Source organism: Lutjanus erythropterus, chromosome 15 (genome assembly GCF_056507025.1).
Source record: "Lutjanus erythropterus isolate fLutEry1 chromosome 15, fLutEry1.hap2, whole genome shotgun sequence".
Lineage (NCBI taxonomy): Eukaryota > Metazoa > Chordata > Actinopteri > Lutjaniformes > Lutjanidae > Lutjanus > Lutjanus erythropterus.
The window spans coordinates 1,745,988-1,764,592 of record NC_139331.1 but is presented as its reverse complement, the minus strand read 5'-3'; the positions used below and the strand labels follow the sequence as shown (position 1 = coordinate 1,764,592).

At 41.0% G+C, this 18,605-nt stretch overlaps 2 protein-coding genes across 2 annotated transcripts in view; one reads left to right on the top strand and one right to left on the bottom strand.

Moving 5' to 3' along the window:
* Positions 1 to 216: 216 nt before the first annotated feature.
* amd1 (adenosylmethionine decarboxylase 1) lies at positions 217 to 12,896 on the bottom strand. The gene is made up of 9 exons (XM_084737910.1): positions 12,559 to 12,896; positions 5,256 to 5,342; positions 3,289 to 3,415; positions 3,054 to 3,156; positions 2,536 to 2,578; positions 2,133 to 2,277; positions 1,162 to 1,254; positions 922 to 1,077; positions 217 to 823 (listed from the first exon to the last, which is right to left on the bottom strand). The coding sequence occupies exons 1-9, from the start codon at positions 12,669 to 12,671 to the stop codon at positions 680 to 682; spliced, it is 1,011 nt and encodes a 336-aa protein (XP_084594036.1). The 5' UTR covers positions 12,672 to 12,896; the 3' UTR covers positions 217 to 679.
* A 1,227-nt stretch (positions 12,897 to 14,123) lies between these two features.
* Positions 14,124 to 18,605, top strand: part of cdk19 (cyclin dependent kinase 19) — an 85,542-nt gene continuing 81,060 nt past the window's right edge. The window contains exon 1 of the mRNA XM_084737230.1: positions 14,124 to 14,388. Within this exon, the coding sequence (XP_084593356.1) occupies positions 14,261 to 14,388 (128 nt within the window). The 5' untranslated portion in view covers positions 14,124 to 14,260. The remainder of the gene's footprint in view (positions 14,389 to 18,605) is intronic.

Genomic DNA, 18,605 nt, shown 5'->3' with positions numbered 1-18,605 from the left:
AGGAACTCAAATATGTCCTGACAAAGCGATTAGAAGGCCAAAAGCTTACCACGATTCATACATTCAATCAGACTGGAGACAAGAGGGTGGCCTTCTCTTCGTACCATTAAAGTGCACTCAAAAACTGGTGGATCATTAATGCCAATTGTCGCATTGGAGGGCAAATGGTCACGAGTTTGAAAAAAAAAAACAAAAAACAAAAAACAAAAAACTGGACAGGCTGAGCTCATAACGAGGCAGACTGATCTGAGCATGTCAGGGCCCTGGCCTAGTGCGGGCGGAAGCCTTGTCTGTGGGGGATGAGGGGGGACACCTGCAGGAAGGGACCGTCGTACCGGGCACAGGTGGACAGCCTCAAACAGAGCGTGTTTAATTCCTCTACATGCACTTCAAGATCACAGCAAGAGTGAGCTAGAATATTGAAACAGAGAAAAGAGCTTTCATGCAAGAGATCTAAGTCACAGGTACAACAATGCAAACAACTCAAACTGGAGGTTAAACTAGGTCCTGCAACTGCGTCGGCACCAGGAGATTCTGAACGACAACAGCAGCAGAGGGGGAAGAGGAGGAGGGGGGAGAAGGAAGACGATAAGCTCTCTACTGGGGGGTAAAGACGGACGCAGGAGGGGGACCCCAGGCGGCCGCCTTTCTTTTTACGCCTCTTCTTCATCCTCAACCCTCAGCTCTGCTGGTTCTGCTGGCGGTTCTGGGCGTAGCTTGTGAAGACAAAATTGTAGTCGTTGAATTGAGCCAACTGGCGGTCGAGACGCTTGTAGCCCTCGAGTTTCTGGGCAGAAGAAAAGACACTGCGACATTTGGAGCTCTGCGGGGGCAAAGGGGAGGAAACAGAGAATTTACTCAGTGACAAATTGAATTAAAAATCACACTGAATGAAAAAAAGCTTATGCTTTGAAAACACACCTGATTGACAAAAAGCGTAGTCACAAATTTTCCTGGCTTGAACACGTCCACCACCTTCCTGACCAGATCATCGTACGATGTCTGGGAGAGGTTGGTTTCGAAGCTGACGTAGGAGAACTCCGGCTCAGGGGTGATGTGGATGGTCCAGTAAGTTCCCTGGAGGAAACGACCCACATTACAGAAATGTTCAAGTACTGCGCACACTGGAGGTGACCACTCAAAAACAAAACAGAAACTCACATCAGCCTTCATTCCATTCATTGAGTATCCACAAGGGTTGAACATTGTGGCATCGATCACAGAACCTGGTATCAGGTCACGAATTCCACTCAACTGTGAGAAGAGAAGAAGAAAACCATGTCAATGTCAACTCACGATTTCAAAACCCTTCATTTTGCCTTATGTCTTATAATTTTGGTGAAAAAAAAAAAAAAAGTCCAAATTCTGATTCTAGCTTCCTGTTCAATGCAACCCTAGTCTAATCACTAGCCTGACCAGATTCTCCAACAAACCTAAACTTGTTCCTATCACATGAGAGTCTGTGTGTGCTGATGACTCTGGATCAGAGGTTCAAATGTTTTCAGCACCCTTTTCAGATCCAAAAGAGAAATTTGCCTCCCTGGGACCCAAACTTACAGAAATACATCATGAATTATCATAACATTTAGGCCTACATTTATAAACTACTGATAAATGAAAAACTGAATTTATAGCTTGTATGAAATGTATTGAATATAAAAGACCAGAGCAATAATCAAATTTGCTGAGCATTAAGTCTTAAGTTTCTCACCATCTCATACCAAACTTGCACTGTCCACTAAAAAGCTAAAGAGCTTTTAGTGTTGATTTTGTATTAACAGTATAATGCAGCAAATTTAACAGGGCAAAGGGGAGCAGATCTATTTGAGGCTTTGTACTAAATTATTGTTGCCCACATCTCCCATCATGCCTACAGCTGGACGGAGTCATTTGTTAAGTTTGTTTCAAAATGCTTATTTTACAGTGGTTTATGTTGGTAACCTAATTTTAACTATCACGTTGGCCATTACTATGGCTGTTTGACGCCAACTGTATTTAACCACTATGCTTTACAGGCTTTGTCCCCTGTGTTGTACAGGCCTGACCCAAGAAATGATGTCAGCTTCTTCCTGTCTCTCAAATTTGGGAAAAACTGCTCTTGAGATGCACACATGTTGATGGTATCTACTTACACGAGTGACATCACTTGCAGAAACACCATCTTTCATATAGAACTGGTCCATAATGGCTGGATCGAGGTCACTCATCAGAACTTCCAGCGTCTGATCCGCATGCTTGTTCTCCCAGTACTCTGGTAAATCCAGGGTAAACAGGTACCTGTGGGAGAAGGACAGCCAAAGCTTATTCATGGCTGTTATCAAATCAGGAGAAAGCAGCAGAGTTTAGCTGCCTTTAAAGGACGTCTGAAAGAGCTTTCACACCAGCAGAAATATCCAGTGAACAGAGATGACCTTTTCACCTCTAACTCCTAATTGTACTAGAGTCATTACCTGTGTTAAAAACCATGTCATGTATGTCATATATCATATCCTGTTGTGGCTGGACATTGTGTGGACAACAGTGTGTGATGCTTACCAGCAGTCAGAGTTCAAACGTCCCATACAATAGGCTGCGCCATCTGGAAGAAGCAAAACAAATGTTATTTTTAAATCACTGTTACTACTTTAAATATGGAATTTCATGTATCATCTACTGGATTTCTAGAGCCCAAGGCAAGTCCTTCAGCCTTCAAAGTTACACAATGACATCTAAATCTAAAGACACACTATCCGGTTGCTGAAAAATGCAATTCTTACAGAAATTTCTATATTAATTCTCTAATGTCCAAATCTGTGTAATAAATGCTATCAACCCCAAAACAGCTCCAACAACATGATGGAGCATGAGATCAATCATAATGTTATCAGCCCTTATACACATTAAACCTTCAAAATATGAATTGGTGCCCAAAGGAAAATGACAAAAAAATGGGTCTATGGTTGGGAGGGAGGGAGTGGAGAAGGTTAAAATGCATTTTCAGAACATTATCAGGAGGGAAAAAATGGGAATGACAAAAAATGAGGGGGTTGCTAAGATTATACAAGGTTACATACTTGGGAAAATCTGGCTGAGAAAGTCCACTTCCTCCTGGAAGTTCCGATGAGGGAACTCTTGATGGGCTGGCTTCATAAAGTTCTTCCGGGAGTAAAAGAAATTCTGCAAAAGGTGAACAGCAGTAGGCATCAAGTGAAAGCTACAGAAACCAGGAGTCTGTATTTCAGTGTCTGACATGTGCACAGAGCATGGTACATTTTTACATACAGTGAAATTGGTGTGCAGCTGTCTTACCTCGATGGCATCGAAGCCACAGTACTCCCTGGCGAGTTCCAGCAGAGGCACCAGTGCTTGCAGTAAGAGGGTGGTTCCGCACGTCTTCAAAATGAAACGTCTCTTGGAGACAAACATGCTACTCTCACTGTGAAGGGAAACAAGTAGAAGAGGAGTGTAAAACATATTTACTAGGGCTGCATTTATGTGCTACTGTGTCATGTATTATACAAGTGATGATTAACTGGTAAGTCTTTCCATGCATGCATCACTCTACGCTTTCAAATATACACCCCGAGGTCAGACAGACAGCTTTATCACTGTAGGTACAATGAGTTTAAACAATGAGTCTAATCTGAGACAGAGACAAAACGTATTTGTAGCGCAACAGGCAACATTGTTCTGTCTGTCTCTTATCCATTTTCCTTCCTGTGTAGCTGAATTTGTTGAGCATGGTGCCAACATTTCCAGGACGGAGCTAAACCAAAATTCTCTTAATTTATTTGAACTTATCGTGCAGAGGCTTGGACTGTCAGCAGTAATTACAGGGAAGTGCACTTGAGCAGCTTTGAAAGGGATTTTATGTAACATGGGAGTAAGTCCATCTGATAAATGTTGGTTTAAAGAAATTATAAAATTAAAGTGTTTGTTAACACTGCTTAGGTATCACTCACCATATACTGCTTAGCAGCCGCATTAGAATCAATTAGAAGGAGGAAAGTTTGTCATGACAAAATTTGGTTTACTGGGCTAAGACCCGTTTCAAATTTGGACAGCAGAATACATCTTACCGTTTTCAACTGCTGATAACTGTGGTCTCACAGCAGAGCCCAGTCCTATAATGAGCCTATCAACCCTTTAGATCATGGTTGTTGAACTAATTTTAATTCAAGGGCAACATACAGACCAAACTGCTCTTGAGTGGGCCAGACCAGTGTACAATGATCTATAAATAACACCTCTAAATTATAAAATTCCCTTTTGTGGAAAGTACAAATACATTCTGAAAATGTTCAATTACTTAACAGATGAACAACCTGTGATGTTTTAGTGAAAAATAAGTGCAATTTTAACGATGTCTGTTTTTACACTGTCTTTAAACAAGCATTACAGAATACAGATCACATGGCTCTACAAATGTGCAAAATATTTATGCATTTTGGAGCTGAACAACAATACAGTATTTTACTTTTTTATGATTCAAACAATTTGTCAAGATCTAAAAATTTTGATTTTCTATGCATTCCCACTCCTGTGCTGTAATGCTGCATCACCACACCGATCAAGTGGAAGCTTATGAGGAAGAAGGTGAAGTTACTTCTTGCCTTACAAATCATTTACAAATCAAAAGGCTTGGCCGTGCCTTAGCAAGAGGCTTCCAACAGTATTGTTTTATGATCTAACAGTAGTCTGATGGAAGCTGCTGGTTGATAATATTTTCTAAAATGTTCAACATCTGTAAATATGACCACAGTAAGTATTGCTTTTGTTTCATATGTATCCTGTTCTGGAACGTATATGTGTCCTACCCTTCGTATGCTGGCCACCTTTGCTTTAGAGTGTTTAAACTTGTACACTTGTTACATCCCCCCTCACATGTGTATGTGTTATATAGACTGATATGCAGCATGAAATAAATGTAAAGTTGCAAAAGGATGAGATTTTCATGAAACAGTTAACATCTCAGAAAATATTAGTTTCGTGGTGTTACAATCATTATCATCATAAGTTACAATGACCCTTAAAAAGGACTGAATACTTTATTATAATTTCACTAAATGTTGTGTCCTGGCAGACATGAAACTTGATATATATTATATTCAATACCACTGATACTATACTGATAATATACTGCTGCGGCCTTAACTGTGCCCCTTGCCCTGTCTCAGCACCTGGGACCTGCCAATAGCAAGCGGCTTACAGGTGAGGTGACCGCAGTCTAATCCTGTCTGCCTTCTAATCAGTAGGAAAACAAAGGACACACTCACCTGAGTATATAAGCTTCCTGCTTGTCAGACTTTGTCACACTTATGATCAAACAATGCACATTCTCCAAAAGTTTGTCCCACTCAAACCTAAAGAAAAACAAAGAGAAATGAAAACATTTAGCATTTTGGCATCCATATACCAAAGTTTATTGACTTGTTTTCATGTGGAAATGAAACCCATTATCAAAACTTGGATTTTACTGATTAAAAGTAAAACATTCAAAACACACTGGAGAGTAAGTGGAGTTGTTTTGATCATGTCTTTCAGGCACGCACTCCTCCTACAGTAATAATGCCCTGCAGGGATAGTCATAACAGGGAGGGAGGGATTCTGTTTCTGGAGAGGACGGTGCAAAAGGAAACAATAGAAAACAAACAAGCAATAATCTCAGAAGAATATGGAACAGACCTGTCTGTAGTTTGTCTACTCGAATACAACAAATGTATCCATTCAATTGACCTGAAATTCATGGTGCCAAAGTGTGTGTGTGTGTGTGTGTGGGGGGGGGGGGGGGGGGGGGGGGGGGTAGAATAAGTAACTCAGTCTGGCAGGTATAAGGTGCTAGCTGCAGGGTAATGTGGATTTGGGTCATCTGAATTCATTTTCCTGGGCAAAATGAGAATCATTGTCTGTGGCAGAGCTCTTCTTGACGACAGGAGGGCTGCTCCTGCCATCTCCCCGCCCCCTCCCAGACCCACTCCAAGACAGCTGCAGTGTAAATGCAGCTGCGTCACGTTCTCATTACAACCTTGGAAGGGCAGTCTGGATCCATTCAGTGTCCAGTAGGAAACACGGCACAGCCTGGGCCAGTAGAGAAAGACCGCGAGGAGGGTGACACTCAATGGGGAATTTACCAGCAGCCAACGCTGCATAGTTCACCCCCTGAGAGACGGACAGGGCTGCATGAATCGACTGTCTTTTTTGGGGGAATCTCTGAACGAGAAATGTGCCTCAGTGACTACACTGTCAGCGCTGGTTCTCTTAACTGACAGTGACAGCTCTGGTCAGAAAGCAGGTGTGAACAGCAAGTCATTTACTTGCTGACATAAACTTTTCAGCCACCTGTATTACACTATACTATGCTTTATATGGTATGGTGGAAAGCTTGGCATATGGCTAGACAAAGTATCTAACAAGTCTTCCTGTCATTCAATCTTACAAACCTCCATTTCACCAGGAATATCAAAATAAAAACGCATAAAATAATAAAAAAAAAAATAGGGTTGGGACCAATCTGATCAAATATCTGTAATTGTGCTGATACCAACGTAAATCACTCATTGGCTAGATTCAAAAGTCTGCTATTTTCTTAATCAGTATTAAATATAAAATAATCCTATTTTCAGCCATACAAAAATATCCAGTAGTCCACATATTTTTTGTCCCCCAGAATTCTATGAGCTACATGTACAGACAGAGCTTGCACTGGACCATGAACCCACCGTAACACAAGAAACATGAGAATCTGCAAGTGAGTGAGCTAGTAATAGTTGGCTACCTGAACATGTCCTTAGTTGGGAGATACTTCCGTCTTGGGGAAAAAAAAAGAAAAAAAAATGAAAGCAAGCAACTTGCAATGTGTTCGGCTATCAGTAGATATCAAAATTCTGGTACTGGAACTGAAAAGAGTTGCTCTGTGCATTTCTAATAAGAGTGGGTTCATCTCCATAGCAACAAAAATCGTGTAAGTGGTTTAGAAAACAATTCACACAAATTACATCTTAAAGATGGTAAACACCAGTGAAATGTTATGTTTTATTTAGGGGTGTCCCAATCCGATATTGATATCGGATATCAGTCCGATATCAGCCAAAAACGAGTATCGGATTTTATCGGACTGCATCTAAAATCTATAAGCGCTCCAATAAGCAGTCCATTTTCCACTCCAGCACTTCTATCCATAGGTGACTCTGGTTGCTGACTATTGTTCTCTGTTTGAGTAATATCACTTGATCAAGCCTTTTCTAACATTCCACACTACAAAATAAATAATAAAAGTATGTATGATTTGTGCTGATATCGTATCGGATCGATATCGATATTGGCCAATACTCAAGGCTGCAATATCAGTATCGTATCGGAAGTGAAAAAGTTGTATTGGGACATCCCTAGTTTTAATGACGTTATTGGTATCGGATTAATTCCACTGGGCATAACTGCCATCGTGTCCAACTGTGCTGCAGCCGCTGCAGCCGAGCACGCCCTCTAGCCAATGCTTGTGATTCAACTAATGAGTGCTTTTCATGGAAGCCACATCAAGCTGCACAGAGCAGATCGAGCACAATTCCGGTAAGAAACATGAAAATCAAGTGCAAATGAACAAAGCAAGAAGATCTGAGCCAGTCAACCCTCCTGGTGGGGCATGAAGCCGTGTGAAGGACGGATCAAAAACCACCACGTAATCAAGGCGTACAGTGTCTACAAGGAACCTTCACAGTGTTGATTCTGGAGGTTGCTATGGACCAAAGTGGTAGTGTTTCACTGCAGTCACCACAAAATATAATGTCAAAAATTAAACTATCTACTGAAAATCCCCTGCTTCTTTTTAAAGGGCTAACATAACTAAGCCTGGGAAAATATAAACAGGCTTTTATGGTCTGCACGCTGTAAACCGTTTCTTCTGATTTCAAAGAGAATCAGACACAGTAGCAGCCAGTAAGAATAGCTCAAGCCTATAGAATCAGCCAGTCTTCACACTGTTGGTCTTGTTAGCTTATGTAGATCATGTAGAGGCATCAGTATTAAATTGGTTAAAAATTTGTAGTATGTTTCACTATATAAATCTTATACAATTTTTAAGCATATTTGAAGAGCACCCACTGACAGAAAAACAGATTCACATTTACCCTGTGGCCTTCTACACATTTGCTTAAACCTTGTCTAACATTCAGATGGAAACACAACTGTGGGAGCCAAGTTAGGTTTCTTTGTTTTAATTTGATGAATAGGAGCAGTCTGTATTTCATCTAATAGTCTATGTAAATGGAGATAAGGGATTTTGTTGAACAAGGTATCAGTAATATGTTGAAAGACAGCTAATAATAATTTGATTTAATTCGCATTAATGAAAGTATATTTACAAAAAGGCAATACTAGGTAAGCTTTTATGTTAGAATGGTGATGTAGGTTACCTTCGCTCTAAGAGAACTGGGTCATTTGTGCTCACTGAGGTGAATTTGTAAAGACATGGTTTTGTTCCATTGAGGCTCAAGTGACCATCAAGCCACGAGGTATTCTTAGAATAGTGCAGTTGGTTGATTAGGAGATTTTAACTTTGAATAATCCCCTGAGAGAATACTACAGATCTGGTGAATTAAAATATTTTATCTTTTTTACATTGGAGTTCTAGAAGTTTTGAAGTTTTTTTCCTTCTAAAGTTACTGTACAATTGTTAGGCTGAGGTATTCATTGAGCTTTAACTCCCTGACAACAAGTACTAACAGCTAGGTACGATTTCATGAGCTGTTGACAATAGATTACCATTCTCCTGGCCACTGGGTGACATGTAACCAGAGTCTGGCTACATGAATATTGACAGCTACCATTAGTGTGTGCACTTTTGTATCATTACTGTGTGATGATACACCCTTGTGAATACCTCATACAGATGATTAGGAGACAAAAAAAAATGCGTCAGTGGGACAAAATGTCTTCTGAATAAACCTCTACACTGCACAACACTACTAGCTGCTCTGCCTGTTAGTGGTGGCTGTCCAAATTAAATTTGCTTCTCGCAAAGAATGACATAATAAGATAATCATATCACGCAGAAGGCTAAAAGCCAACTTGCACCATCTTACTTCTTGACCGTAGCTACCATATTGAGAAATTAGAAAAGTGACTTAGTGGCTTTGGGATTTCTGGAGTATTGTATGTTAGTGTTCCACCACTAAGCCACACTTAACCCCCATTTATTACAGCATGCATGTTGGACAGTCATTAGGATGGCTCATTCAAAAAGATATAATATTTTTATTGTCCTGATAACACACAGCCATTAAGACATTAGTTTACAAAGAGCAAAACAAACAAACAAACGAGGTTATTTGATAGTAATCAGAAGCATTAGACATTTTTTTGCTCGTAAACCGTGCATCTTCTTTTATTTCTAACTTTTCAATTAAGCACAAGACTTGGGCAGACTGATAAGAATTAGATTCCTCCAACCCTGGTACAATGGGCTACTTTTTTAAAAGACGAAATGACATAAGTGCTGTTGCAACATGCCGGCTTCCCAGCTTCATTCCAGAGGGCCAACGTTACCGGAGACGTGGGTCAGCTCCCGTTTCAGTGTGAAATGTACACCAGAGGCTATTTCTGGCTGCTCAGCAGGATCAGATCTTGCTAAAAGAAAGAGTGGTCTCCAGGAAAGCACCAGATTAGACTGCCAAACACAACCAAAGAGTTTTTATCTGTGGCCAAGAGGGTGACAGGGTTTACCAAGATAACAGATTCCTGGAATTTAAACCACTTTTGATGTCAAGTTTACATGATTGTAGAGCAAAAGAGAGGGACAGTTAGATAAAATAAGTCACTTGACAGCCAAAAATCACAAATTAGCTGCAGAACGATGAGGACAGTGAATGCCACATTTTAAAGTGTGTGGATGTGATACAATTAACTGGACTTCACAACTAGCTGCTTGACAATCACTAGAGGCAGACTGTTAAGCTGCTGCCAAGCCCTGAAGGAAGGAAGGGCAGTGGAGGTAATGTGAGTGAGCTCTACATTTGTGAATCAGATGCCCTTGTGGACTTATTTGGACATTGGCTGACGTCCAGCGAGACTGATCCACTGACAGTGTCCCTCTGAGCTGTTAATCTGCCCTCTGGCTGTAAATTAATGCTAGTCTTCATTCATCTGACCGGCCACACACTTTTCTTGTACAGACCTTTGATCTGGTTAATGACCAGGAAAGTCACTCATTGTGTGGAGCAGATTCAACCACAGGCCATTCACTTTATACTGTAATAGTACTACAATACAGTAGTAGTAATACAGGGCAGCAATAACAGGAAAAAGAACAAAGTGTGAAGCAGTTTCAAAAAGGACAGACAGAGAGGATGAGCTGTGTGGGTGATTATGTCTAACCAGCTGTTGTCATCATAAATCATTATTCTGTGGACACCATTAACACACCTCCAGTTATTCTACTCACACCAGTCTCTGCCAAACTACCCCAGTGGGCATTTTTATTCTAGGGCTGTAGTTAACAATTATTTTAATAATGATTATTCAGTTTATTGTCAGAGAGGAGTAAAGAGTCCAGAAAATATTCACTTTTAAGAATGTGGAATCAGATCATTTGGACTTTTTCCCCCTTAGAAAATGACTCAAACCAATTTATCTATCATCAAAATAGTTGGTGAATATTTTAATAATCAATTAACTGATGCAAGTCTATTTTATTCAGCACCAAACAGTAACATGGATCACCAAAAGCATTTCAATCCATTTGCCACTAACTAGGGACAGACAATATGTTGATACCACGATATGAGACTTGATACCATTTTGTCATGATTAGTGTTGATTTTTCCTGGTTTTAAAGGCTGCATTATAGTAAAGTGAAGTCATTTTCTGAACTTACCAGATTGCTGTAGCTGTTCTATTTGCCTTTATCCACTTAGTCATTATATCCACATTACTGATGATTATTTATCAAACATCTTTTACTAAAAGCACCAGCATTCATCCCTACAATACTGTCACAATATGCAAAAAATATCAGTGTTGGGGTATTTGGTCAAAAATATCATATTTGATTTTATCCACGATTACTGTGTCCTAACACAGCCTGTTCTACTTGGCACATGCCTCTCAACCCTCGAGGGACAGCGACAAATGGATTTTATGTTGTTGAATGGGGGCAGAGGTCAAAAGCCTTTTTAACAATTCACAACCATTTCTCTGAACGTTCTATCGCCCAGCCCAGAACCTTTTCTCAGAATGCAGCCTCTAATCAAGCAAGTCAGAGTGAGGAGACCCTCTAACCAATCAGGGGAGCTGGGAGGGGAGTGCCTTCATGGCTGGAAACGTGACTGGAGCGAGGGCTACTTGTAATTTTAAGTCGAACCATGAAGCACATTTTGGGGCTGCCATGTAGTGTATGACTGTATGCCTTAAAGTGACGACCTCCTCATAAGTCATGGGAGCTCATCTACAAAAAACTCCATTATGAGTCAGTGTCTCAGTCATGATACACTTTGACTGGAAGCATTTTAGATCTACTCTTTCCTACCAACAAGGCCAGCAACTTCTCTCATTGTAACACAAATCCCATCTGAATGACCAGGAACTGATATGCGAGTGATCTGAGACTTGTAAGAGAGAGAGGGAGTGTGTGTGTGTGTGTGTGTGTGTGTGTGTGTGTGTGTGTGTGTGTGTGTGTGTGTGTGTGTGTGTGTGTCCATGTTGAGACAGCACGCGGTGACGACGGGCGACCACATGCACCTTCACTGAGGCCCCTCGTTGTTGAATGACGCAGAAAAAATTAAGCTCCCCATTTATAACAAGGCAAACACACATCGTCGTTTCATCAAACCCGTTTTATTACGTAAATAAGTATATTTAACGCTAAGCGATGTGATACAACTAACATAAATCAAACGATGTCCCAACACCATTGCGGGGGCAATAAAACGCGTGCGCACACACAGGAGAGGCGAAAAAAGGATGAAGCCCGCCTAATGTGGCACCAAAGTGAGCTGACACATACAGACAATGAAAGGAAAACCTCACTGAAATTATACAAGACACGTTAAGGGTTGCACAACCGCTCAGAAATCAACAGGAGACGGCTGAATATTTTATAATTTCTCCCAGGAGCTAGCTACTGTTAGCTAGCTAGGAACTGGTTGCCAACTTGCTGTCAAGACGGCTTTTAAGCTCCAGCTGTTATCGAAGCCATGTATCTATCGCTCACTATGATGAGAGAGGGGTCATAACGATAAACCGTTAATACGATAAAGTGTTAAATGTCAGAAACCTCCACGGTGAAGAATGAATGACTCAGCTCAGAGGTGCCGCTGTCGAAGGGGGAGGTGGCCATGTTTGAGTAAGCGTTAGCTAGCTGACTGGTAGTGGGCTCCTGTGGTGTCACAATTTTGTTCCCTTCCCAGCTAGCCAACAATAGTGAAACTAATTTATTGTGTAGAATAAATTGGTTCTATGAAACAACATTTCCTAAAACTATTTCACCTACATGTCACGAGTGAATTGAGGGAGTGAAGCCAAGCATGTGGCCCGGCCGTTCAGCCAACATTTCCACACACCAGTCAGAGACACTCAAGTGACACAAACCTCGGGATGGTACGGAGATCTCCGGTTCCTTTGGTCTCATCCTGCCGAGAGAACCACACCTCCAACAACTTCTCGGTCCCCTCGAAGAAATGTGCACCGTTATCTTCCATCATGAGACAACAGACACCCAACAAAAAATATTAACCGTCGGTTGTAACGTTTACAGCTTAATAAATCCTTCCTCGATCAGTTATAATTTATTGAGGTACAGTCCTTTAAGCAATCCAGGTGTTGATTTTCTTGAGTTACCGTCTTCCCTTTTGCAGAGAATACCGTTAGCGAGTGCTAGCTAATATCGCCGGCCATACTGTGTAAAGCACTGAATGGCGATGGCGTGCTGTATTTATAGGCCAGTCGCGGCTACGTCAGCCTTTGCGTTAAGCCAATCTGGTTGCAGGACTCTGGCTCGTGGTATACGGTTGGTTGAGCAACCTGTCATTCATTGTCAAACAGGAATTTCCTCACGTGACGTTGTAGTTTTTTTATACTGTCTGCACGTAGCGTGCCTTGTACCCTGTACTCTGTAGAAAAATACTAAAATACAGGAACACAAGCTACATGTTGAAGGGTATTACGAGAATATGACAGCAAATGATGTTCATTTAAGTCCCCATCTGAAAATGTGGTGCTTTTTAAAATCTAAATATTGCACAGAGTTACATTTAAAACTCCACAGGCAAATTTCACCGTGAACTTGGTGATTCTCTGGCATATGCTGTGCTTCTGTTCATATCATTTACAGGTTTGTATTTTTAGTCCTGCTACTTGTAAGTGTTTTTTTGTGCTCCATGCTGACAGATACACTTTTGCGACTAAATTATATGTAAAAATAATATTACTACTTATAGAACAGAAACTCCCGCTACAAATGAGCTGAAGAAAACAAAACTGAATGTTTTTTATGAGCATTATATAGTGTTATTGTAAATGGCCAAGCCCATATGTAGCTCCATTTAGCAACCAAACAAAAAAGTGATATGGCACGTATTTGGGTATCCTGCGTTGGACATTTCCATGAATAAATGAAAAATAAATAATTATTATTAGTATTAACGAAAACAACACTAGTAGTACCGATGATACTACTACTACTACTACTCATAATAATAATAATGATGATAATAATAATAACAATAATAATAATTAAACCTTATCTGACACTAAAACATAACGGTATTTTCAGGGAAACCTATTACACTTATATTACATTTGATCTTTATTTTTAAGTATAAATTAGACCTAATGTTGCTAGTGTTACCTTGATTACAATTGTTTTATATGCTCTGAAATAAACCCTATTAACAGTGATAAAAAAATGTTTCCAAATATGTATAAAGACCACGAGGTATATACTTAACACGAACAGCCGTGGTTGTACACTGTGTAATCCATGCCTGCATTTTTGAAGAACGTTCATGAGTACGCAAAGTGCAACAAACCGCAGCGAGAAACGCGGGTTGTAGTTCCTTACATCTCCTCTTCCTAGCCGGCCAACCGGGACGCCTGCTCAAAGGAACTACCTTACCCAGCGCGCCCCGCGCGCCAATTAGAAACGTCAACGAGCCAGTGAACATTAAGCGGAGCAGACCAAAATCCCAAACAAGGAAATGGTGGGGGAATAAAACGACCAGATTATTTAATTAATGCATGTAATAATTAATATTTTATTTTATTGTAAATTAAGACGTATTTATGGGTTAAAATGGATTACGACTTCAAAACAAAGCTGGCGGCCGAGAGAGAGAGAGTAGAAGATCTGTTCGAATATGAAGGTTGCAAAGTGGGTCGAGGCACCTACGGGCACGTTTATAAAGCTAAGCGCAAAGACGGGTAAGATAACCGTGAACGTTATTGTTTCTGCTGACATAAAACTGACTGCTGGGTGCATTTAGTGAACACACACCTCAGCGGTGTGTTGAACGGGGCGTTAGATTTGAACCTGCCCGACGCGATAACCCGTGTCTCTGTGTTTTTGTTTTCATGTAACGCACTCACTCACTCACCAACGGTCCCCCCCCCCCTCCTCTTCCTCCTCCTCCCCCTCCTCCTCCTCTCCACCCCCCCAAAACAACACAGTAAAGCAGCGGTCTTATGTCTGTTTTTGACAAGTCTCGTCTATACGTTGAAGCCAGCTTGTTCTTGATGTGTTTAAAGGCACTGGAGGACACTGGGACCGTCATTCAGCGCCATAGTGACATTTCAGCGTCTTTTCGCGGCCAAGCTGCTCCCCCATTTTCACCACTTGAGCACTGGCAAACTTTTCATAGACTCACAGTTGAATGTAATCTGTGTGTTACTGCTCTTTACTGTTAAGCATGTGACAGTGTAATGCATGTGTGAATACAATGTATAGAACAGCAACTGTAAGATTGACATTATGCTTTCACATTTCTATTCTGCTACACCAGCAGTGTCAGTATTTGATATTAAAATTGGCAGACTCCCAGATGACCATTACACTTAACAGTGGGATTTGATTTGAATAGTGAAATATGTATATTACCGAAATTTGTAATATTGCCAAGAGTTAGGTTAATCACTCTGTCCTGTCAGCTTGGAAAGTAAAGTGAATGCAAGAAGTGTCTTTAGCAGGGGGATAGTGCATGAAGAGGTTCTTCCATTCATAATTTAAATCATATTTTAGTGTTTTTGGCTGCTGGTAAAACTAAGAAATCTGAAGTATTGATGCACTGATCATTAGGGGCCTCATAACAGGGATCAGGTATGGGCCAGATGTGACCGATCCATGTTAAATTCTGTTTCCTTGTCAGTGTTTGTGACATCAAATGCCAATATTACATTTTAACAACTCTTGAACGATAGCATTAAAATTTGTACAAGCTTAAAAGACTGTTACAGGGATCAGGTATCAGCCAGATGTGATTGAAGAAGTTATGTGCATTCCACAAGACATGTCACATCTGTGACGTGGTTTTGATCTGTCTGCCATACAACTTCATGCCCTGCCAGCAGTGTTTCAGAAGGGGAACAATTAGTAAGCCTTTATGTTTATGTTTACTTGCTCAGATTTTGTTGATTTGTTGTTGATAACAACAATTTGATTTTTGTGCTTCTAGTAGACTGTGGGTTAAATACTTTCTTTTTTGTCTGTTTTTACCATCTAAAGTCTGCACTGGCTCTTTCATTTGAAAATTAACCAGATTCTCTATGCCATTCCTGTGTCTGACTTCCTGCCTGACTCAATCTGCTCTGTGTTACTTGATACAGCATCTGTCGAAGATTGACTCAGCCCATATTGTCCACTTCTAGGACATTCTGCGGCATTTCTGGTGGAATCACAGGCATTGTCTAGATTGGCCGTGATCAGTTTTGGCGGCTGCGGCACAGCCAGAACGCATCGAAGCTGTGGCCAGCAGGATCGAGGGGTAAGGCTATAGTCAGACCAAATAAGGCATTGTGGCAAATATGCCGGTCCTCTCAATCATTTCAACTGGGTAGTACTATAAGGCTGCAGTGTGGGGACCATAGGAGATGTCTGGAAAAAAAAACAGTGGCAAACTTTTGGAGAAACGCAACCTGATGTCACACTGTGGTGGCCAATCATGTAAGCTGGTGATCAGACTTCTCCACAGTCAGCCTGAAATATCTTTAAAACCGTGCCATGGACCAAAGAATGATAGTCTCCCAGTTGTCTTCTTGCTTGGTTTATTCTGCAAATGGCTTGCAGTTTATGCTGCAAAATAGTGACAGCAAGAAGCTCTCTTTGGTTTGTGTCACAGCAGCGGTCAAACAAGATAGAGAATAAATAGAGGGAGTGGTTGTAGTGAGAAATCCGGTTATTTTCTGATTGTTTAACAGCTGATACATTTAAAGCACAAATAAAAAAAATCCTCACCCCTGCACACTGGTGCTATTTGCCACAACACCTGATTTGGTCTGAACACAGCCTAATGTTACCTTACATGTAAACTGTGGAAGTTAACATTAAAGGTAACATGGAGAAAAGAAAAGAACAGCCTTATTTTACAGTAACCAACATGTCTGTGTCTCAGATGAGCCTTTCCTCCTCTCATTATTGACTCACTGAGTTGTAAAGCTGAGTCAAGGCTGCAGGCAGGGAGTGTCTTATCGTATTCACCTCTACAACACCAGATAATTGAGATGTGATGTGGGGTCAGGAGGTGACCACAGGCAGGTCACGGCCAGTCACTTCAGCAGCAGTAATACCTAAGAGCTTCTTTAATGCTGTGAGCTAACAGCATCCTCAAGCGTATTATGATGTAGATTGTGTACAGGTCGTACAGTGTATGTAGCTTACCTAAGGGCTCTGTGAATAGAATCAAAGAGGAAATACAGTGAAATGGTTAAAATATCCTGTCAAGCACAGACAGTTGTGCTTTTGTTGGGATAATCTAATCTCTATTTTTTCTTCAGCTCATTAGCACTCATTCATGCAGTTGTAAAAAAAGAAAAAACCCTCTTGATTCTTTTAAATGCACTATCAGACCATTGTGTGAGTTCAGTTATACTCTCCTAAGCAGGAAGTGAAGAAGTAGATAAAGAGATACTACATCTAGTAATGTGTAATATTGTGGCAGTGTCTGTCGTCAGTCCTTGAAAATAATCTATACAACTATAAGTGGGATGTGGAGAGTTGCTGCTGTGAGCCTGTGCTGGCTGCAGCTTGGATTGTATTCTCTGAGGCTGTAGGCAGGGCCTTGTGGATGGAGGGCATCACATATCCCTGGTGAACTTAACCTGCAAGGCTTATTTAAGTGAAAACTGAAAGGAAGCTCCCTCTGTCTCTGGTGTGGACAGAAATGAATGATCTAATTTCCTTGCTGAAGAAAGATAAGATAGCACATGTTTGTTTAATGTTTGCTGGCTTCACACTTCAGGCTTAATGGATGTGCCACTTTACTAAGTTCAGCCCAGCAGGCAAGAAGAGGAGGTAGAAGTTTGCTTTTGACAAGACATGAAGATGTGTTGTCAAGTAGATGGAGCATCATCATATGTATATGACCTGGAACTGTGCCTATGTAGGAGCTGGGTGATAGCTGTGTGGCTCAAATATTAGCACCAGTGTGTTCATCTCTCTGTTGCAGGCCCAAGTGTCCCTAAAGCTGATTTGTAGAGCCTTCGCCTGTAACCTAAACAGTCGATGCTGCTGTGAGCATTTATACTTGTGTGCTGGTGCATTGGTGGTGCTGCATCACTCTGGGGTTTCTGTGCCACTGTGTTGAATTTCTTCTTGTGCTACAGTGTCGACTGAAACTGAGCAGATCATGCTGGAGTTGGAGCTGAGTGTCATGTAGGGTAGCATCTACCAGTTATTTTTGCCATAGATTAATTTGTTGATTATTTTCTCCTCTCTTAATCAGTTATTAACTGATTAGTGGTTTGGTCTGTGAAATGTCAAAAATGGTGAAGAATATAGATAACTGTCTAAAGCCAAAGCTGACATCCTCAAATGCCTTGTTTTGTCCAAAACACAATGATTTTCAGTTTACAGTCATAGAGAACTTAAGAAACCAGAAAATATTAGTATTTTACATTTTTCTTTAATGAGAGTTTATGTGGTATCAAGTGTGAGACCCGGTAAGCTACACTGTCTCTAACATACATCCAAATGCAGCATTCACACTCCAGAATAAATCACTGGCTTGAATGGGAAAATCAGCTTAATTTCTGTGTTAATTTTTTCAGGTTTAGTCACTTTCAGTTCAGTTCTGTAGACTTTCATCCTGTCCATGTGCCATATTAGGTCTTCTACTACAGTGATATTACACAAAACTTTAGGCAGTCTACGGCTACCCAGGTCCAAAGTAAACTTTGTTCAGACATGTGCAGTGCTGCTTGTCTCTGGTGGTTTTTTAAGCATAGGTTTATGCTTCTGAACCAGTCACCAGTGCATCCGCAGACCACAGTCTTCCAAATGGATGTAATTGCAGAGGCCTGTGCTGGTATAGCTGGCACTCTAACGAGGTATGCAGCAGCCCTGACCGACCAAGCCGACGGTCATCCATCCATTGGCTGTTGTTTGTGTGTGGTCGAGCATCGGCAGTGGATTTTGCATTGTGACCCTC